A 24294-nucleotide genomic window follows, 5' to 3' on the forward strand; every position below is an offset into this window, starting at 1 on the left:
ATGAAAATTAAAAACAACAGTGGTCCTAATACTGATCCTTGGGGAACCCCACTTCTTACATCAACCCAATCTGAGGAATAGCCATTTATCACAACCCTCTGCCTCCTGCTATCCATCTAAGGATTTTCCCAGTGATTCCAACCTGTTCCAGCTTATAAAGCAACCACTCATGTGGGACTGAGTCAAAAGCTTTGCTGAAATCTAAATAAACAAATGTCGGAATTATTCCCCAAATCCAGCTCGTGAGTGACCCTTTCAAAATAGCGAACCAGATTTGTTAAACATGATTTTCCCTTTACAAAAACATGCTGAGTATCCTTGAGAATTTCAATTCGATCCAAATGATCCTGAATTCCACCCTTGATTATTGCCTCCATGATTTTACCTACCACTGAAGTCAGACTGACAGGTCGATAATTTCCCACTTCATTTTTAGAGCCACCCTTATGTATAGGAGATACATTGGCACTTTTCCAATCCAAGGGAATCTCCCCAGAGTCTAGTGATGCTCGCATAATTAGCCTCAATGGTTCAATGCACTCACTTGCTACCTCCCTTAAGATTATAGGGTATATTCCATCAATTCCAGGAGCCTTACTGGCCTGTAGGCTCGAAAGTTTTTTCATTAAATAATCTTGCAAAATTTCAATATCATTAATTACATATTTTTCAACTTCGCTCCCACAATTTCCCATTGCCACAAAAGTTTTTCATTTGTAAATATCGATGCAAAATACTGCTCAGTTCATCTGCAACGGCAGCTGGTGTATTTAATACTATCCCCTTTCCCTTACGTAAAGGTCCGATCTGCTTTGTCCTGCTCTTCTTAGCATTTATATATGTGAAGAATTCCTTATCCCCCCCTTTGCTCTGTTTACTAGCGATTTCTCATAAACTGCCTTTGCCTGTCAAACCTTTTCTGTGGCTCTATTACAGATCATCTTGTAGCTGTTATAGGCTTCAGTACTTTATATTTCTCTGTAACCTTTCCATGCCACCTTTTTCTGCTCAAGTAATGTGGCAACGTCACTATTCATCCAAATTGGAACCGTCCTCATGGAGTATTTTTTTAATGGTAAATACGCATTCAAGGCATCTGTGATTAATGTTTTAAAAGCATACCACAGTTCACTGTGTGATATCTACCCAGTTAATAGAGACCATGTAGTACCTTAAGGCATCGTAATTTCCTTTTCTGAAATTAAAACCCATTCCTTTGCCATTTACTGCTGCTACCTCTCTCATCATCATCCACCGTAGAACTCTGTGATCACTTCCTGCTACTGGTTCCTCTACTGTCAGCCCTGTTATGTCATCTGATTCATGGGTGATGATGAGGTCTAGGATATTCTTTTCTTTAGTACTTTCCCTGACATGTTGATACACATAACAGTCATTTAGTTGATTTAAAAATTTTGTTCCCCATGTTGAGCTTCATTCCTATTTACTCCAATCAAGTAGAGGCAAATTGAAATCACCCATAATAAGACTGACACTTACTTGCCCATTCCATTTGCATGTAGAGGCTTTCGTCATAATGCCGACCGGGCTAGCCAGGTGGGTCAAGTGCTTGTCTGGCAACCCAAAGGTCGCGGGTTCGATTCCCGCCTCGGGCTTGGATCAAAGTACTGCAAAAACCTTGGGAGGTGCATTATGGCCACAGAAGCCTATGCGCCAACAACTACCAAAAAAAAATAAAAAAATAAAAAATTCGTCATAATCTTCACAATCACCTGGTTTGTAGATTACTCCTATCCACATTATACCTTTGTTTCCAACTATCTCACACCATACAGATGCTATACTAGCATGTGAAACGTCTGAATCCGGGAAAGCTATCGTCGCACCCAGGCTGCTTCTGATAAGAATCATTACCCAACCACCCCTTCTATCTACCCTATATCCTTCCTAAATGCATTATACAAGCCGTACTGAAACTCATCATATCCAATTTCCGGGTGGCACCACGTCTCCGTAAGCCCTATTATGTCCGCGTTACTTGTTTTAACCAGCAGTTTGAATTCGCTCATTTTATTGACAACACTTCTAACATTACTATATAAACAATTAAGACTTAATGTTCTTGTATATTTAACAACCCTAACACAACCCTTGAAGTTTTTTAGGCTCTCTTCCCTGGCATTAGCTACCCACTCACTTGAAACGTTTCTGCCCCCAGAACATCTAGATAATATGTCCAGTTGGGGTAACAGATAAGAACTCTTGAGGTATGTGCAAGAGTTACTTTGACCAATATTATCAGATAAACGCATGTCAGTATTACCCACATCCCCCCTAACTAGCAGTTTCCCTGAACCTTTAAGGTATCCTCAATAATACTGGCAAAAACTTTTGCACCACCTTTGTTTAAGTGTATCCCATCTCTACAAAACAAATTCCTTCTACCTACAAGGGCCAAGCTGATAGAAATTTCCCCCCTAAAGGCTTGCAGAGTCCTTCAAGTCTTGAGTTAATCCACAAGGCTTTTAGCATATATTCCCTCCTATCGTGTCTGGGCAGAATTGCAGACATATAGACATTGTGGCCTAGCTCGTGGCATTTCCTCAGCATGGTCCTGTATTTTTCCAGCAAATCGTCAGATTATGTACATTTAATGTCATTAGTCCCCACATTAATAATAATATTCTCTTTACCCCCCTTAAAATCTGATAATCTGTTGGTGACATCATTAATAGTTGCTCCCAGCAGACATACCCTGGTTCTACTCCACCTATCCTTATTACAAAAAATATTCCTCATTTCCCTGACAACGGAGTCTCCTAATAAAACAATGTCCTTTTTAACCAGAGTAGTTTGCACCTGGTTTTTCTGTTTTGAGGCCCGAATCGGGTGTGCATCACTTGGCTGGAGTCTTGAGTCCCTGACGAGCTCCCAGATGCATTATTCTCGAGGGGAAGCACCCATTTTTTCAGGGACTCAAATTGTTCCATCAGTGCACCAAATTGTAATTTAAGATCGATGCACTCCTTACATCGATCACAAAGAAAAGAATCCCCAGGTGAGCTATGATTAGTCACCTTGGAAAACATTCCACGGGTTCTGCAATGGATTAAATCACGACTCACCCGTAAATCGCCATCGGCTATTTCTGTGTGAGTCACGATACCCTGTGACATGTTTAAGGCAGATCTCGTAATTACCATTATTAGCTAAATCTCAATGAAAATTAACTTTAAAAAATTATATCTATAATATAATTAAAATCAAACTGTTACAGGAAAACCTATAACAAAATAATCCAACAATATATAAATAAATTAAATATTTAAAAGCACTAATCGACAGTAATCCAATCCACTTAACTGAGGAGCCCTGATGAAGCACGTCCGCTCACCTCGAATGCCAACGACAAAATGTCAACGATATGTTCTGTGTTTGCAGTTCTTTCGACCACAATGTAACATATGAAACAAGGGTCTTTTAAAAAATTATTTAAGATCGACAAGTGAAGCCCCCAGCAGGCCGAGACCCCTGGCATCCGACAAGTGTGCTCATGCGTTAAAATGGCCTAAAGCTCCATTAATCAGTATTACTGTTGCTCTTCAGATGGGGTGGCGTACGATAGCCTTAGATGCTGATGCGCCATTAAACTTCTAATAACTAACTAACTAGCTCTTCAGATGGGAAAGGCAGCGGACTTGAGCGAGTTTGACAAAGGCCAAATTGTAATGGCCAGACGACTGGGCCAGAGCATATCCGAAATGGCAAGGCTGGTGGCATGCTCACAGTCAGCTGTGATTAGTATCTACCGAAAGTAGTCTGAGGAGGGAAAACCCATGAACCGCTGGCAAGGTGTTGGATGCCCACGGCTCATTGCTCGAGGTGAGCAAAGGCTCTCCCTGATGGTATGTGGCAACAGAAGGGCGACTGTGGTGCAAATCATTGGAAATTGGAATGCTGGTGATGGGAGTAATGTGTCACAACACAGTACATCGACCCTTGCTGAAAATGGGGCTGTGTAGCCGCAGGCCTCTCCGAGTGCCAATGCTAACCACAGTTCACTGGCAACAGTGCCTACAACGGGCATGCGAGCATCGAAACTGGACCTTCAGTGATTGGAAGGCTGTCTGGTCCAATGAATCACATTTCCTGTTGCACTATGTGGATGGCCAGGTGCGTATGCATCGTTTACCTAGGGAAGTGAAGGCACCTGGATGCACCATGGAACGAAAACAAGCCTGTGGTGGCGGTGTTATGCTTTGGGCGATGTTCTGCTGGGATACCCTGGGTCCAGTCATCCATGTGCCAGGAACTCTGATGTCTACCACCTACCTAAACATCATTGCTGACCAGGTACACCCTTCGATGACAACGGTCTTCCCCCCTCTGGCGGTGCCATCTTTCAGCAGGATAACGTGTCATGCCTCACCGCCCGAATCGTTCGAGACTGATTTGCAGAACATGAGGAAGACTTCCCGGTATTGCCCTGGCCTCCAAATTGCCCAGACATCAATCCCACCGAGCATCTGTGGTTTATGTTGGAACAGCACCTCCGATCTGCGGCATCTCAACTATAGACGTTCCAGGAGTTAAAGGATCTGCTGGTTACGTTGGTACCAGACACCACAAAACACATTTAGAAATCTTGTAGCATCCATGCCTCGCCGGGTAAGAGCTGTTTTGGCTGAACATGGAGGACCAACATCATATTAGGTGGGTGGTCATAATGTTTTGGTTCATCAGTGTATTTCCACTGTGTAATAACACAGTCTTAAGGCTAACCTTAGAAGAGTCTATAAATAGTCTCCATTCTTCGGGAAAGTGTCCAAATGTTGATTGCTGTCATTAGACCATCAACAATCTTAAAAACAGGGAGTTCACCTTCTGTTTGATAGAATTTATCGTAGTCTTTATTTCGAGTATGAAATTTTGTCACTTTCACAGAATGATCTAGAAGATTCCACTGTTATAGCCTCGAGGCCAAAAGCTCTGCCTTATTCTTCAGCAGTTCGAGATCTCTGTTGAGGTCATTAAGTTCACTTTCTCTGGTTCAGAAGGATAAAGGTTTGGACAAAATGGTGGATCCCTTGATGTTTGTTTGTTATTTGGTTTTTAGGAGCATTAGCAACTAAAGCCATATTGCTCCGGAGATATGCGGTGGTCATTCCCTGACCTTTCCGCATCCTCCGTATTTGGTGGGCATGGGCTCAAACCCCGGTCTAATCAAGAAGCGTGTGCTATGTACTGCTGCTCCTGCCCACCTGGCTACGGAGGCACTTTCCCTTGATGTAGATGGCTGCTATACTTCATGTATATTCAAGTTGATGCTCATGATCAGTGTCTTCATCTTCATCAGTATACACAAAATGGTCGGGTGGTTCAGGTAAGGTAGTACTTCACCATGAGGCACGGGATACTAAATACTAAAAGCAATAAGAATAAAAACAAAATATACAATAAGAAGCTTTAAGAATGACATGTCCCTTTATCAACTTAGAAGACAAACAGTATAACCTAACATTATTATATTCTGCAGACAAGCAACATATATGAATGCATTACAAGAAATCAATGCAGATAGATCATAAATGATGAAAGACTCTGTGGAGTACGGCAATGTACATTTGTCATGTTATAAGCTCGCCATCTGTTTTATTACAATATTGACTGTAATCTGTTTTATCACTGATATCCAGTTGCCCACTGCAGCACTAAGTGGGAATCTCTGCAAGATCAGCAATGCCCACAAATTACAAAGCAGTGATTTGGTGCTACACAAAATCCTACATAGCAATTTATATAAAAGTCCACAAAGGTATAATGAAAAGATTTTCTTAATTGCTTAGCACAGATTTTAGTTATAAATACTCACTAATTCTGCTCATGATTTCCAACACATGTCATATAAGGAACATAAGCAGCAACAGGTTCAATTTGTCTCATGAACTGATCACCTACTCTGGCATTATCCTAAAATAAAAGCAAAATATTATTATTAGTAGTAGTGGTGGTGGTAAATGACACAAGAAAGTAAGCTTATACAGCATCAGATAAATAAAAAAATAAAAAAAATTCCCTTTCAGCTTTCCATTCCCTCTAATAGTTTGTCTAGTTCTTCCTTGAATTTATTTAAACTATCCATTTCAACAACAACAGATGAAAGTTTGTTTCAGCAATCAACCATCCACTGGATAAAGGCAAACTTCCTCACATCTATTTGCAATCATCCTTCCTTGATTTAAATTTATGCCCCCCTCAGGTAGCCATCAGCATCGAACTTACTCAAATCCATTCAAAGCCTTAAACACCTCAAATCAGATCACCTCACAGGTGCCTAGTCTCCAGATGCTGCAATTTGTAGAATTGAAGTCTTTTATGAAAAGGACAGGGCATCCCTTTGTTCCCCTCACCAATCCTGTTGCCCTTCTCTGTACCTATACCAGCAGCACTACACATTTCCTAAAATGTGTAGGAATGTGCTGTATGCAGTACAGGTTTGGAGGCCTCATTCTGGTACAGGTCTGGAGTACACTTCCTTATCCTTGCTAGCAAACTTCCTGTATATCACTGACAAAACCACAAGAGATGTCCTGGCAGCCTGTCTGCACTACTCAGAGAACTTCATATCCGAAAATTCAAATTTTCACAGAAATGAAATTTAGAAAAGGTGAATACTGTACATTCTACTACTGCATTTCCAAGAGGGGAAATTAGCTAAAAATTCCCTGTATGTATACTTCAATATATTCAGTAGTAGAGTAATTTTTGTGAAGAGGACTCAGACTAATTACTGTAGACATCCATTTTCTCCCCTCAGCTAGAGATGCAATAAAAAAGGAATGCTAATTACAAGTAGCTACCTCTGGAGGGGAATATGGCTACAATTTTTCAAGTGCTACATCAGTTACAAAGTAAATTTTTGTAAACAATAGCACATGACATCCTTTCTTTGACTAGAAGTTATACTTATGATAACAAAAACTGCTAGGGGCTAAACTGGATAAAAATATACAAGAGTGGCAAGTGATTTATGAAGAAATCATGTGACTTCACTTCAGCACTATGATGAGCCAGATTGTTTGGTTTTGATTTAGTTTTCTCAAAACACAATAAATTTTAGGGCATCAGAAATAAATACACAGCAAAAATTAGTAAATCAGTAAACTGAAGTAATGGCCATCAAAAAAAAAAGAAAAGAAAAACTATACAACTCATGAAAAGCTATTTCAATGTTATTGAAAGATTTAAAAATGAAAAAGCAAAATGCAGTATGTTTCATGAGAGTAGAATTCCAGAAAGAACAATCTGTAGTTGGATGAAAGAGAATAAAAATTGTTTATTTATAGACTCCATAGGCCACCAAAGAAAGAAAACCAGACTTTGTGAAAACAGTGATGCGGACCAATGCTTATACATGTGATTTATACAGAAGTGTAGTGAAAGTACTGATAAACAGAGTAATTTTGACAGCACAGGCACTTAAATTTCATAAGCTACTTGGTGGAGATGATGATACATTTAAAGCTTCTGAAGGGCAGCTTTGGAGATGGAAGGCTTGCCATGGAATATCCCAGGTTAGTCTTGTAGGCAAACCTGTATTTGGTGAAATTACAACAGAAGTGTTTTTTTGAATTTCTGCATAATGTGATTCAAGATGAAAAAGTTGTACAATTGTGATGAAACAGCACTGTAATATAAACTTCTCCCTGGCAAGTCAGTCAATGGATATCAAAAAGGCATCAAACAAACCAAGCATGAAAACTAACAAAGAGAGAATTACTGTGCTACTTTGCACAAATAAGAATGGAAATCACAAGCTAAAGCCATTGTGCATCAGTAAAAGTGGTGAAAGTAAGTAAAAGAAAGTGGTGAGACACCACTTTCTTTCCAAAAAAAATTTGAGGAAAAGGCTCTTTTGATGTTGTATCACTACCCAGCTCATCTTTTGGCTGATGTCCTGAAATCAAAATATGGCAAGATCAGAGTGACAACTGCCAGAAAAAATATATCGGAAAAGACGAAATCATTAGTAACAACCTTGAATTATCAATTTTTAGAACAAAAAGCAAAGGCTGTTTGTAAAGTACTTGGTGACAGTCTTGGAGCAAATAACCTAGCTGCTTGGATTGAAGTGGATGCAGAAACTCTAGTTGCACATTACCTCAGTTTCTTTCTAGCTGAGGTAATACTCCAGTTGTGCATTACCTCAGCAAGAAACTGCAGCTTCTGTGAACAGTGGGAATACAATCAACAAACAGAAGGCCAGTGACATAGGGGGTGAATCAGAAGATAATGTGGATGACTCATGAAAGAAAAAACACCAAAAATTAACAAAGTGCTTCAAAACTTGAGGTCATGATGTGGTTAGAATTTCGGAATGATGTGAACATCTTCATTTATTGCATCTGACCACTATTAAGAGAATTATATACTGAAAAAAATCTTCAGAAAGCAAACTAAATTACACGACTATTTCAAAATGGATGCATCAAAATTAAGTCCATAACAGCATTGTGCATTAGTAGAATGTAAAGGGAATGATATAACTTTTAATACTTTATTTCTTTTAGTCTATATACTCATAAAACATTGGTAAATAAAATATTTACATACTAAATAAAGAATACTTATGGGGGGGGGGAGGAATTATAATTTTTTTAAAAATCATTTCGGCTATAATGCACTTCTCTAGTAATATAGGTAATAAAACTGGGTAATAAAAACCTGACACCTTTATTATAAGAAGTTGCACTGTATTTTATTTTTAAAGATCAGCATTAATAGTGTCAAATGATGAAAGAAAGCAGGCATATACAGCACATAAGCCAGCGAAAAATAAAAATAATAAAATAAATAAATAAAATAATAATAATAAGAAGAAAAACAAATGACTCCTCCCATTTTACCTATTCATTCCCTCCAATAGGTTGTCGAGTTCTTCCTTAAATTTATTTAAGCTATCAACTCAACAATAGATGGAAGTTTGTTCCAGCAATAAACCACCTGCTGGCAAAAGGCAAACTTCTGCACATCTAGTCTGCAGCCGTCCTTCCTCAATTTGATTCATGCCATCTCATGCGTGTGGTCTGAACAAGAGAAAGAATCCCATTAATTGATCAATCCATTCAAAGACTTAAACACCTCCCTCAATCAGATCACCTCACATATGCTTAGTCTCCAGATGCTGCAATTTTCAGAACTGAAGCCTGTCTTGGTAAGAGCACCTCTATTGTTCCCCTCACCAATCATTTTGCTCTTTGTACTCATCCCAGCAGCTTCACATCCTTTTTAAAATGAGGCCTCCAGACCTGTATGCAGTAGAAGATGGAATAACCATCTCCATAACCACCTTATACAATGGAATAACCATGTCCACATCCCTGCTAGCACAATTCCTGAACACCACTGACAAAACCTTGTGAGCTGCCCTGGCAGCCTGTCTACATTGCTCAGAGAACTTCATATCTGACTGCACAATTACCTCCAAGGTATTTCTCATTTTCCACTATCCTGAGTGTAGCACAACACTGTTAGTACGTTACTCTGGGGTTACTGCTACCCATATACAGTACTTAGCATTTATCAATGTTAAACTTCGATTGCCATTTCTTAGCCCATCTGCCTAATGTTTCTAGATTCTGTTGAAGTCGCATACCATCATTAGTGTCATTAACCACCCTACCAACCTTTGTATCATCTGCAAACTTGGAAATTAAGCCTGATATGCCTTCATCAATATCACTGATAAATATAGAAAACAATAATGGGGCCCAACACCAAATCCTAGGGGGCTCCACTAATAACATTAGTCCACAAAGAGCAATGTCCATTGATTGCCACTGTCTTCTCCCACTCAACCAATCCTTTTCCATAGCAGCAATTTGCTCTTAATGCTACACTGCTTCAATTTGTATAGCAGCCTTCTGTGCAACAGTATCAAAAGCTTTCCTGAAATCAGAATATATGATATCAAAATTATTTTTTGCATCCAGTTCCTTTGTGCCCACATCATAGTAATCAGTCAAATTGGTCAATCTTGTTTGACCAATTTGATTGATTTCCCCTTAGCAAGCCCATGCTGTGTTTGAAATATAACTGCGCCTTTTCTGGATGTATTATTATTATTATTATTATTTTCTGCTTGTTTATTGTTTACTTATTTTTTATTGATTTTTTGGCTGGTGCGGCAAAAGATTATGGTTGCCTTGTATTATATGGCTAATGCTGCTAAATTTCCCCTGGCTAAAGCATCTTGTTTTAGTTCTTCATTTTCCCTATTGCAATTTTGGAATTTATCTTCAAAATTGCTATGGATTCTTTCTCATGAAATTGTATATGACATGATAACTATGATACTGGTTTATCCTCTTCTATAATGAAGACGGGGAAAAAATGTTATATTAAAAGTTAAAAATGGTAAATCATTTCAGATTATAAGTGAAAAAATCTTACATACAAGGTGTGGTTATCAAATAATGAGATTGCTGCAATAAAGCAAATATAATGAAATTTTTGTACCTTACAAGTTATTCCTGTACAAAATAACTGCCTTGGGTTTAACATTTTTTTCCCAGCACAGAAACATTTCTGGAAGTCATCTTCTGTAAGCCCTTTTAACACTTTGGTCATTTTTTCCTGAATGACTGTGTCTCTGTTCCCCAAAGTACATTAAGGGAAGCGAAAAAAGTCGCAAAGGGCTACATCTGGCAAGTAGGGTGCACATTCATACACAGGGAGTTCGGTTTTTTTGGCCAGAAACCAGTGAACAGAGAGTGAGTTGCGAGCTGGAGCAGGGTCTTGCTGGAGAATCAAACCTTCTTTTACCGATTCAGGTCTCTTCCTTCAAATTTTTTCATGCTGCCTTATCAGAACTTCAACATAGTATGTTTGATTGACAGTCTAATTGTGTGGGATGTATTCAGCCATAATAATTCCTTTAATATCAAAGAAAACAAGAAACATGATTTTCATTTTTGATTTTGATATTCTTGTCTTTTTTTGGTTTGGGGGATTGTTTTGTCTTCCACTGCATTGCCTGTCTTTTAGTTTCTGGGTTGCACTGTTCCAGTGCAACCCAGAAACTAAAAGTAATTACCAGACATCCAGTAATTGCAGTTGCAACCCAGTGCAACTGCAATTACTTATGAAGTAATTGCAGTACTCAAAGTCTGGATCTTGTAGAGGTTTTTTTTTTTTTTTTTTTTTTAAACCTTCGCAAACTTGGAGTCATCTTATTCTTTGATCTTCGTTCAAAATTTTTGGCACCATCTTGACACACTTTTTTCTTGCCTAAATTTTCAATTAAAATTTATCTAACTGTTTCTTTGTCTCCATATTTAGCTCTAGTGTACCCATTCTAATGCTTAAACATTGAGCATTTCTAATCAACATTCCAAGCAGGTCCACATTTTCAATTTTCATGGATACTGAGACAGCCTGGTCATTCATCATCTTTCACATTCTCTCTTTCATCTAAAAATCTTTTGTCATTCAAACATGTGAGCTCCTGACAGCATTTTCCCCATAAACTTGATGTAACAACTGAACTTTCAGTTAGTGTTTTCTTTAGTTCTGTTAAAAAAATTGAGGTTGATTCATTATTGAATTCTTGTCTGTCTTAAGCCTCACAATAAACCAAGAGAAGAATTTGCTGTTCACATTCTCTACCATATAGATGAGGATGAACACTTTCTGGAAAATGCAGTTTTCAGTGACAAAGCAACATTTCACCTGTCTGGTAAAGTTATCAGACACACTATGGGGATCTGAATATCCCCACTCATTTTGAGAACATGAGTGTGATAGTCCCAACATGTGATATTCGCTGTCCTTCAGTCAAGTGGTTGGGCCATTTTTTTTTTTTTTTTTTTTTCCCCTCTGTAAATTACCCAGATATGCTCAAATTGTATGCTGCACCTCAGCTGGAAGATATGCAGCCACGTGTTCTATCAGCAAGATTGGACACCACCACACTGGAGCTTGCATATGTGCAATTTCCTAACTGATGGATTGGTCAGGACGGTTCCATTCCATTCTCTTCATTCTCCAGATAAAACACTTATGGATTTCTCTGTATTAGGCTACATAAAGAAAAAGGTGTATGCAAAAAAAGTTAACAATGTCACCAAGTTAAAGACCACTTTGAAGAGGCAGTGACTTCCATTTTTCAACAGATGCTTCAAAACACTTGGAATGAAATTGGGTACTATCCTGACACACCACATCACTAAATGTGGAGGTTTGCTGAAGTGCAGTTGCGTGATATGACATTCTTTGAGTGGTTTTATTAAGTGCAGCAAACTGCTTTACAATATATATAACAATAAAATTTTAGCTGAGCTTCATAATCAGGTGAATAATTTGTAAATTTTTTTGTAAATGAAAAAAAAAAAAAAAAAAAAACAGGTTTACCTTTACAAAAAGAGGGAGGTATTCACTTTTCTAACTGTTTTTGAAACCCTACCTTCATCAAAAATTTTGTTTCCTTGACATTACAATTCAAAAATACAACTACTTTACATAGCTATAAAGCAAAGACAAGAAAACAACATTTTTTACAGTTCATGACTTATATGAGTACATCAAAACCTGAATGCATATACACTGACTAACTTGTTAAACTGGTTAAAGATGCATTGCAGAATCATCAAGACAAGACTGCAGCAATAATTCACACACAGCATGGGTTTGTTGAGGGGAAGTCTTGTATAACAAATTTGATTGGCTACTATGATGTGGTTACAAAGGAACTGGATGCAAAAAATAATTCTGACATCATATCCTTGGATTTCAGGAAAGCTTTTGACACTGTTGCACATGGAAGATTACTGTACAAATTGGAGCAGCAGTAAACACTTCCTAGTTCATTTTACAAATATACGTGGTCTCGATTATAATCTCAATGATGTCTATTTCCACTTGCAGTCTGCAACACCCCATGTACTTTTTCTGACAGAATCTCAGTTATCGGCTGATTCACCTACTTACTCATCTCAGTTGCCCAAATTATTCGCTGTATGATTCTTTTCACCTCAAAGGTGGTACTTGTGCATATGTCCGTTCCGATATTCCCTGTCAGAGACTTGGTAATTTGGAATCTCCTCTTTTCGATCTTCTCTGGCTTAAAATCTCTCTACCTCATTGTGTCAAATTCATCTGTTGTCCCTACCATTCTCCCAACTCCACTAATCACTTTGTGCTCTTTGAAACTGGACTTTCTCCAGTCCAACTTCCTTAACAGTGAGGTAATTTTCCTTGGTGATTTTAATGTTCACAACTCCAGCTGACTTCTGTTTTCTAGTAACACCGACCCAGCTGGTCGAGATGCTGAGGCTTTTGCAATTGCTAATGACCTTGCACAGATTGTTCATTTACCTACAATAATACCAGACAATTCTAACCATGCAGCCAACACACTTGATCTTTTTCTCACAAACAACCCTTCTAAGTACACGGTCGAAGTGAGTCGTTCTTCAGGCACCTCAGATCACAACTTGGTGATTGTCTCTTCTCCAATGGAGCCTTTATCTCATCGCTATTCCCAACCTTGTATTATTTGGCATTACAAGAATACAAAATGGGATGACCTGCGAGATTTGTTTTCTTCTTTCATTTGCTCAGATCGTGTCAGTGAAATTATTCTTGTAGTAATGGAATCCTTTATTCCACACTCCATTTTAAAATCTAAACCTTGGTTTTCTAATAAATGTGCTAAGGCTGTTCAAGAGAAAAATGCTGCATATCGTAACTGGCTTGGTTCCGATTCTTCAGTTTCATTTTCTGCCTACAATAAAGCTTGCAACATTTGTAAAGCAGTTATTAATCAGTCCAAACTAAACAATATTTTGAACAGGCTAAGAGTAGAAAACTTGCTTCTCACACTAATGGTAGCCGAGCATTCTAGTCTCTTGCCAAAGCTATTGGCCGCAACTTTTGCCTATTTCTGCTCCCACCTCTGTCAAAACCAGATGGTTCTGTTGTCACTTCAGCCAAGGATAAAGCTGACCTGCTGGCATCCCATTTTTCTTCCAACTCATGTATTAATAATCTTGATAAAATACCTCCTATGATTCCCAACACACTCCATTCGATGCCACCTGTGGTCTTCCGGCAAAAGGATGTCAGAAGGATTTTGACAAATCTTGATGCTAAGAAAGCTCTAGGTCCTGATGGTATCTCTCCACTTGTTTTCAAAACCTGTGCTCCTGAACTTACTCCTGTTCTTCGCAGCCTTTTTTTCACTTTCTTATTCCAAAGGTGTTTTTCCTTCTGGTTGAAAATTTGCTCATATCCATCCAGTTCCTAAAAAGGGTGACAAATCCCTCCCATCCAATTACTTCTACTCTTTCTAAAGTAATGGAAAAATCAATTAACCAACTCTTGAACTAGCTAGAAACCTTCCATCTGATCAACGATCGCCAGTATGGATCCCATCAGTATCGATCCACGCACCTCCGTAGCCAGGAGCAGCAGTGCGTAGCACATGCTTCTTGATTAGACCAGGGTTTGAGTCTGTGACCACCAAATACGGAGGATGCGGAAAGGTCAGGGAATGACCACCGCATATCCCCGGAGCAATATGGCCTTAGTTGCTAATGCTCCTAAAAACCAAATAACAAACAATAACAGTGTCGATTCACTGGTGATATTCTGACTTATGTTACCCATTTATGGACAAATTCAATGGAAAAGTTTGGTGAAACACAAGCAGTTGCTCTTGACATCTCAAAGGCTTTAGTTCGTGTTTGGCAAAAGGTCTTCTAAACAAGCTTCCATCTTATGGTTTGCCAAATGTTTTTTTGTAATTGGTCATCCAGTTTTCTCTCTGATCGCTCACTGAGGGCGATGGTAAATGGCTCTTTGTCTTCTAACTTCTCCACTAATGCTGGTTCCCCCAAGGTTCAGTTCTTTCTCCCACTCTTTTCCTCTTGTATATTAATGACCTTCTTCCATTGACCGGAAATCCTATCCATAGTTTTGCCGATGATAGAACATTGCATTCCACTTTCCATTTTGAGAAATCTTGCCCTATTCAATCAGCTTCAACTTCTCGAATATCCACTACCAATTCCTTAAATGCCGATCTCCAGTGGGGCAAAGACAACTTAGTTGATTTTGATCCTTCTAAAACTCAGTCTTGTCTTGTATCTCGCAAAAAGGATTCTTCTGCTCCTATGCTTATCTTTGGTGATACTCTGATTTCTAGGCAAGACGATATATCCTTTTGGAGTTTACCCTGACTTTTAATCTCTCTTGGCACAAGCACATTACAAATATTGCTTCCTCTGCATCTAAAAAACTTGGTTTTCTCTTTTGCTCTTGGCATTACTTTTCTTCCAAACAGCTGCTCACTCTGTATAAATCGCAAATCTGCCCCACCATGGAATATTGTTCCCACATCTGGGGTAGTGGCCCCCAAAACCTCTCTCAGGCTTCTAGGTTACATTCAGAAGAGGGCAGTTAGGTTAATTAAAGACTCCTCTCTAACAGAGTTTCTCCACTCACTGTCTCATAGACGGTACTATTTCTGCTTTATGCCTTTTCTACAGATACTTCCATGGGCACTGTTCTTCTGAATTCGCTTCTATAATTCCTGTTCTCTCTTTCAAAACAGTCCAAACATGTGCTGCCACCAGCCAACATCGATTTACATCCATTTAATGAAAATTACAGCCTACAGAAGTTCAAGTCTAATGTCATCAAATATCTTCTTTCGTTTTCTCAACCTCCAACCCAAGCACAGTGCTATGGCCTATAGGTTCTAATACCTCTCGTGTTTGGGGTTTTCATTAAAAAAAAAAAAAAAAGCATGGTATTAAGGGTAAGTTGCTTCAATGGATAAAAGGGTGATTGCGTGGGAGAAGACAGAGTGGTGGTCAATGGGTACTGCTCTACGTAGATGATACAAAGGTTGGCTTCATACTGATGAAGGTATATCAGGGTTAGAGTCAAAGTTTGCAGATGATACAAAGATTGGCGGGGTTGTTAATGACAGTAATAGCAGTGTGCTACTGCAACAGGATCTAGAAAATTTGGGTAGATGGGCTGAGAAGTGGCAATTGAAGTTTAACATTGCATTTGTCAAAGTACTGCATATGGGTAAAAGTAACCCCAGAGGAGCATACCAACTGTGTGGTACTACATTTAGGGTGGCAGAAAATGAAAAAGATCTGGGAGTAATTGTGCAGTCAGATATAAAGTTTTCTGAGCAATGCAGGCTGCCAGAGCAGGTCATGGGGTTTTGTCAATGATATACAGGAATTTTTATAGCAGGGAGAAGAAGATAATTATCCAATTGTATAACGTCAATGGTCAGGCCACACTTTGAGTACTGCATACAGGTCTGGAGGTCTCATTTTAGGAAGGATGTAGAGTTGCTCGAGCATGTACAGAGAAGGGCAACAACATTGGTGAGGGGAACGAAGGGGTCCTCTTACCAAGAAATGCTTAAGTTCTGCAAATTGCAGCAGCTGGAGATTAGACACCTGTAAGATAATCTGATTGAAGTGTATAAAGCCTTGAATGGGTTGAGCACGCTGAATTCTGATGGGATTCTTCTGCTTATTTGGATTACGGATCTGAGAGGGCATAAATTCAAATTGCATAACAGATGTGCGGAAATTTGCCTTTAGCGAGCAGGTGGTTAATTGCTGAAGAAATTTCCATCTGCTGTTGTGGAAGTTGATAGCTTAAATAAATTCAAGGAGAAAATGGACAAACTTTTAGAGGGAATGGTTGTGTGAAATTTTATTTTATTTTTTTTTTTGTTGGTGCTACATAATCTCATACGCTTACTTTCTTGCATCACGTGCCTCTATTACTAGGTCTGAGGTTTAGATTAGATGGTAGGAAGTTTTCTTTTAGCCAGCAAGTCACTGACAGCTGGAACAAGTTGCCCCCACAGGTAGTTGACGCTGACAGTTTGAATAAATTCAAAGCTCAACTGGACACTTACCTGCATGGGGAGGGAAGCATATAATTTGCGTTTTCTTTTCTTATCTACTTGTTTGGGTTTTTTTTTTTTTTTTTTTGCCAGTGCAGCAAAAGCCTGTGACTTCCTTGCATTATATGGCAAACACTATTACTGCTTCTATGCTCTCCTTCAATGATACTCAGATTTTAAGGTCACATATTTCTGTTAGGGATTACCATGACTTCTAACATGACTCTTGGCATAAGCACATTTGAAATACTGTTTCTTCTGCATCAAAAGAATTGGGTTTCTTTTTTGTTCTCAATATTACTTTTCATCAAAACAACTACTCAAGCTGTACAAATCTCAAATCTACCTTACCATGAAATATTGTTTGAAAACCTCTTTCAAACTTCTGGACTCCATTCAAAAGAATGGAAGACAGGTTAATTAATGACCTGTCTCTTACAAAGTCTCTGCATCACAGATTACACTGAACAACAAATTTTTGGATCATATCTTATTACGGGCATGAAAGTGAGATTACTTTATAGATTTTGGGGTGCTAAACACGGAAATAGTGCTTAAAATGGCAGATTGGCTCTTGTTTTCAAAAAAGTAGTTTTTTTATATTTATAAAAGATATTTTTTATTTATTTGGCAGTAAGATGTAGCTAACCTTTCATGGGACCTTTTCCGTTTGAGCATCCCTTTTCACTATCCAAAAGTAATCGGCTAACGTGGTGGCATTCCATTTGCTTTTGTGTCTTTGTTCCATCGTTGCAACATGTTGATGGAATAGCTCACCATGTTCATCGCTGACAGCACCACAGTTTGGTGGGAAAAAATCGAGGTGTGAGAGTGCAAGAAATGCATCTTCAATGACAAACACTGAAATTGTGCTTAAAATGGCAGATTGACTGGTTTTCGAAAAAAGTGAAAAAAAACTGTGAAAGGCATAAAATGTCACTTTCGACCCACCCACACACTGAGTTTTGATTAACAGGTAGTGCAGCATGTGTGGACTCAGTTCTTGTCCTCGCTACTTTACATCCAAAGTACAAGAACCCACGTTTAAGAAGTAATGAGATCTTCCACAAGCTGCCTGTAGTTTCCAGCTTTAACATTTCCTAGAGAACCAGTCAAAACATTTCAAAAGACTTTCCATGCTGATTTCTCGCTATCATTAAGGACACCTTTGAACTGTTCTTTGAAACATTGCCTTATTTGTGAACCAATGAAAACGTTTGCCTTAATCTTCTCTGTACTAAGTCTTGGAAATTTCTCTTGCAAGTATGTGAATGCAGGACCATTCACTTCCAAAGCCTTCACAAAATTTTTCATGAGCCCCAGTTTGATGTGGAGTGGTGGAAACAAAACTTTATTTGGATCTATCAGAGGTTCAAATGCTACATTCTTCATTCCAGGTGTTAATGATTTTCGTTGAGGCCAACTAATTTCTCATAGTGCATATCCTTGGAACAACTATCTCACTTGCAGAGAAAGCAACAATACAATGGTACAAAAGTGTAACCCTTGTGTAGTCCTAATAAAATGTTGAATACCTTTGGCAGTTTGAGATGCCTGATGGGATCATTAAGCTCACTTTCTGTGATCTTATGTGATTCAGAAGGATAAAGGTTTGGACAAAGTGGCAGATCCCTTGACGTAGATGGCAGCTGCACTTCTTTGTGTATATCGAGTTGATGTTCATCAGTGTCTTCATCTGAGTGTACAGGAAAACAGTTTGGTGGTTATTGCAGATGGTATATTTGGGTATGTCATTTTTCCTTCTTTTCATTGTCATCCCTTTACAGACGTAACAGTCTGCGACATGATTTGTTAGCTCCTTCCATATAATCGGCACTGCGAAAGGCATAAAATATCCCTTTCGATTCCCCCACGCATTGAGTTTTGATGAACAAGTAGTGCAGCATATGTGTGGTCGCCTATTTTACACTGAAAAAGGCATAGGCCTTTTTATGGCTCGAGTTAAGAGATGCATTCTTGAAGCTAAAGTGACTTCTCCACATAAGTAACAGAAATCATCTGGACTATTTACACAAATTATGGGGCATATTAACCTTACACAACACAAATACTGCACAAAAAGTAGCAATCTCATAGAGGACAAATTGCCCAGTACAAGCCGCATTCGAGGATTAGTGCAACTGAATTAAACTTATCACGTGATGCAGCAAGGTGACAGTTGCCGATCATGTAATAAGAGCGTGGTAGTACTGAAACTGTGGTGTTGCCATGTGATTTTCCAAGCCATAGTTGATAATGTAAGGTAACTCGTTAATACGAGACACCAACTGTAATTCAAAAACAAGAGCCAATCAACAAATTTTAATGTGATTCTCGTGTTCAGCAGCATAAAATTAGTCTAGGTTGGGTATTTTCATTTTCGTAACATTTTTTGTTGACCAGTGTAATCAGTTTCTGCTGAATGCCTTTTCTATAGATACTTTCATGGGCACTGTCCTACTGATTTAGCACCTGTAACCCCTTCCTGCAACTCTCTTCCAAGCCAGTCAATCCATTCACTGTCCAACTCTAAACTCTTAGAATCAATATGGGACATTCCCAATTTATTCTGTCTATTTCTACTCTGGAATATATATTTCCTGAAAATTAAATGTACAGAAATTCAAGTCTGATGTCAACAAGTATCTTCTGTTTTCTCAACCTTTAAAATTTTCTAATAACTTTTGCATTTGGAGGTTTCACATGAATAAAAAAAAAAAAAAAAAAAAAGTGTTCCAGCTTAAGATTCCTAAACTGCCAAATCCACTACTAATATGTTCAGTATCAGAAAAATTGCTAAACTCAAAATGTGTTGGTTGCTTTATCTGAGCTTTGATAACAAACGGATAGGAAGAAATGAAAAGAGTGATCAAAACATTACAGCAAAATATATCACGGAAAACCTGAATAAATCAGAATACAGTACAATTCCCCTTCCACCAGCAATGATGTAAACTGTTATGCATCTTAGTATCAAGTCACAAAGTTTCCCAATATCCTCTCGAGAAATGAACTTCCCTGTCTAAGTATAGTTGCAACATAATATTGACCCATGAGATTAATTTGATCAAAAACCAGTGGAATGCCTATTATAAAAAATTGCATCACACATCGTAATTGTGCCATTTGATTTGTAAGCCTTTGATGATTAAAGGTAGAAGCACTCACCTGGGCATTACCATGTAAGGATTAATCCTGAAACACAACCTTGAATTATCATTAATGAATCTATTAGTGAGATGCGCCAAACACAATCCTGCCTTTGCCAGTTGTCTAGTAATGTTAATTATTGATATTGAATTACTCAAAAATGAACTGACATAATTAAAAAATAATAATAATAAATATTCTTGTTATATTCCGACATGACCACCAGGTCAACGGAGTTTACAATAAATCATGAATACAATCATTAATTGTATTTAGCAGCCATGGGCTCAAATCACACTCCATTCAAAAGAGTACATGCTACAGCACTCACACTCCTGACCACTCAGCTACTTCTAAACCTTCTCCGAGATGTAATCTGTTAACTGTTTGTTTGTTGTTTGTTATTTGGTTTTTAGGAGCATTAGCAACTAAGGCCATATTGCTCCGGGATATGCAGTGGTCATTCCCTGACCTTTCCGCATCCTCCGTATTTGGTGGTGACGGGCTCGAACCCCGGTCTAATCAAGAAGCGTGTGCTACGCACTGCTGCTCCTTCCCACCTGGCTACGGAGGTGCCAGCTGTTAACTGCAGCCTGACAAGAGTCATCAGTCCTTGCATCTGATGTTTGTTCAGATGTAGCAGAACCTGGATGAGAGCTGTAGGTGTGCCACTGAAGTCAAAATATGCTATTCTCTTCTGAGGCTGAGGGCATCCACTGGTGCAGCATCAATGACCTGCACTGGGATCTCATACAAATTAGAGCAATGTGGCATTAGGGGCAAGTTAGTGCTATGGATAAAAGGGTATCGTTTAGTGTCAGAAAATGGTTATACGAGGGGCACTCAAAATGCTTTGTTAAACACAATCTACATTTAGTTACAAAGGTACGAATAGGCATAGAAAATAGTCTTAGTTGTATCTGCACAAAATTTCAGCCATATAACTTATTCTGTTACTTTTTGGCAAGTGTGATTCTGCTGACAATCAAGCCAAAAATGGAAAAATTTGAGCAGCTATAAAATTCCTAACCAAAGACAACATAGAATTACCAACAATCATTCAATGTTTGAACAATATATATGGGGAATCTACTCCATCAGAGCATACTATCCACAGGTGGTTTATTGAATTTAAGCATGGTTGAGAGAGCATCGAAGATGACCCAAAATCTAGGCGGTTATTAACATTACTGAGGAAATGGTCAACAAAGTGCATAAATTATGAAAGACTGTAGAATGAATAATGAACAGATAGCCAATGAAGTTAAGGTTGGCTCTGGGTCAGCAAGTCATCCAACATGAGCAGCTATGCATTACAAAGGTGTCTTGCTGATGGGTTCCAGGCACGTAAGAGACTGAGTGACAGTCACAAAGAGGCATCACAAGAACTCTTTTGGAGAATACCACCCAGAATAAAGAACAGTTGTTGCCTGAACTGTTATTGCTAATGAATGTTGGGTTCACTACTATGATCCAAAATTTCTGCCATGCAATGGAAACACTGGGTCACCCACTCAAAAAAAAAAAAATATATATCCAAAGTTCAAGCCTCAGCTGGCACTTTGAATTTTTTTGAATCCTCAGGATTGAGTAAACTTAACGAATATGGTATTCTAACTCCTCAGACAACACACGCAAGCGCGCGCGCACACACACACACACACAGGGGACAAACTGAAATTAAAAAAGGAGATGTGTAAAAATTTGCTTTCAGCTAGCCAGAGATTAATTGATCTGAACAAACTATCATCTGGTGTTGTGGAAGTGAGTAGCTTGAATACATTTAAGGAAGAATTAGACACATTATTAGAGGGGGTGATGAATGTATGGGAAGGTGGTGTCCCCTAATGCTGTATAAGCTTGCTTCCTTACAACATAAATTTTGCTAACATATGCATTTTATATTAAAATTCACCCAAAGAACTGTTTACCTGCAATAATGATAATAATAAACTGGGATTTGTCTAGGCATTTTTATTTGGACTGTCTTTTAGACATCAACTGATTATGACTGCTTCAAGAAAAATACTGTTGCAGACTTTGTACCTCTTCAGAAATGATGAGTGAAAGTTTTGTTCAAAATAATGACATAGCTGTCCAGAAGCATTTCCAAAATTGCAGCAGAAAGAAGTTTGAATTCAGTTTTTTTTTTTTTTTCCCCCCATCTGGTTGAATATTCTTTGACACTCAGAAATTCTATGAAGAATTATTAAAATGCCATGAATAACTTGGTTGTTATTTGTTATTTTTTTTTAGGAGCATTAGCAACTAAGGCCATATTGCTCCGGGGATATGCGGTGGTCATTCCCTAACCTTTCCACATCCTCCATATTTGGTAGTGACGGGCTCAAACCCCCGGTCTAATCAAGAAGCATGTGCTACGCACTGCTGCTACTTCCCACCTGGCTACGGAGGCGCCTTGAATAACTTGGGATAATTTGTTAAAGTAAGTGCTAAGTGCAGTTAAAATAAGTGCTAAAATATGTGGTTAAAATAAGCTTCCTTGTGCACTTGTCAATTCCTCATCCAAGGACCACTATACACCAATTCCTTCTTTCATAACAGTGTCTGGTGGGTTCTCAACTATTTGCTTCATCTTTTTTTAAATATTTAATGACCACCAAGAAGTACAGGCTGACCTCGATTAATGCGATTAATTCGTACCGCAAGCGCATTGCGCAAATGCATTAATCGAATATAATAATCAATAGGAAAAATTATAATTGGCCCTTGACCTTCTGGAATGTCCATAAAGAATTTTAAAAATACCTTTTAAATAACTTTTTAACTGTATATAATGTAAAAGATAATGATAATAATTATGGAATTAAATGTTTACTGCATAAAACAGCGGTTCCCAAACTGTGCACCGCGGAATATTTTTAAATTTTCGAGGAAAACACAGTGATACTCGACATCTGTCAGACAACGTGCGAACTACTAGCTCGAGGTAGTTCACAGTTTCAACATTTCTTATTAAGTTGTTTGGACCTAACTGCTTAATAAACGGAACTGTTAGGTATTTCTTTTGGTCTAGGTGTGCCGTGAAAAAATTATTGAGACACAAAGGGCGCCATGAACCGAAAAGTTTGGGAACCTCTGACATAAAATACACAATGAAGAAATGACTGTTGCGGAAATATTTGAACAGTGTTGACTTTCTCTTTTCATCAATCAATTTCTGATAGCCGACAATCTTCTCTGGGCCCTGGCGAATTAAATATCGCAGAGAACCTCAAACCTTTTGTTTGAGGTTTGTTTGAGGTTCTCTGCAATACAAAAGATTTCATCTAGTTCTTTTACCATTATCTCCTTCGTGGTAACATTTTCATCTGGCTCATTTAAAATTTAGAATTTTTTGAATTTTGCATTTAAAAATTCGAATTTTTAAATACAAGTCTGCATTGACTTTATTAGTGGGAGACAAACAAGTAGCACGTCTTCTTCCGATGGTTGATGGAACACACTGAGGCAAGCAGCAGGCAAACGTTTGTTTATTGCCCGTCTGATGCATGGTAAGCTTAATGCGTGATTCAAATCTTTTTCAAATAACGCATAAAAAAAAAAAAAAAAAAAAATTGCGTTAACTGGAAATTTGCATCGTGTAAAGTGAAAAGTGGTATAATTTTTTTCAAATAGCGGTAACTGAAAATGCATTAATCGAACTCGCGTTATGGAGGCCTGGCTGTACTGGAAAATTGTCCACAAAATATTTCAAATTTGAAAATGATGCATGACCAGTTGATGAAATTTGTGCACCATATAGTCACAATCAGCAAAGAAGTACTTCCTCACTGAACAAAATAACAGAATCTGTTTCTCTTGCTTCAGATTTTTCATGACCTTGGCAATTGATTTGGCTTTGACTAAATCAGAATCATTCTTCTGATTGAGTCTAGTTAGGAAATATGCTTTCAAAATGGAAGTGAAAGATTTAAAAAACCCTACTGATATAAGAAAGTTACACATCATTCTTTGTATTTATGTGCTGAAAGGAGGCTTTCATCCACTGTCAGAGAAAGTCTGCATGCCTTCATGCAAAAGTGCATGACAGCCTTTTTTTTCAGCACAAATAATGATATGAAAATGCAGCCTATTATCACCAAATGCTCACAATGTTTTTTTTTTTTAATACCCATGCTACTCCATTTTTTACACCTGCCATAACAGGGCAGGTGTAAAAAACAGGGCATTTTCAACAATAAGTAAAAAGGCATTTTCAACAATAAGTACATGACAGT

The 24294-nt window shown here is 38.3% G+C and overlaps 1 protein-coding gene across 1 annotated transcript in view; it reads right to left on the reverse strand.

The window, feature by feature from the left end:
• Nucleotides 1–24294, reverse strand: part of LOC150084729 (acid phosphatase type 7) — a 214069-nt gene that overhangs the window by 133664 nt on the left and 56111 nt on the right. The window contains exon 5 of the mRNA XM_090375467.1: nucleotides 5834–5931. Coding sequence (XP_090231593.1) covers nucleotides 5834–5931 — 98 coding nt within the window. The remainder of the gene's footprint in view (nucleotides 1–5833; nucleotides 5932–24294) is intronic.

This window comes from Mastigoproctus giganteus, chromosome 6, assembly GCF_048544385.1.
Source record: "Mastigoproctus giganteus isolate SK-2022 chromosome 6, ASM4854438v1, whole genome shotgun sequence".
NCBI classification, from domain to species: domain Eukaryota; kingdom Metazoa; phylum Arthropoda; class Arachnida; order Uropygi; family Thelyphonidae; genus Mastigoproctus; species Mastigoproctus giganteus.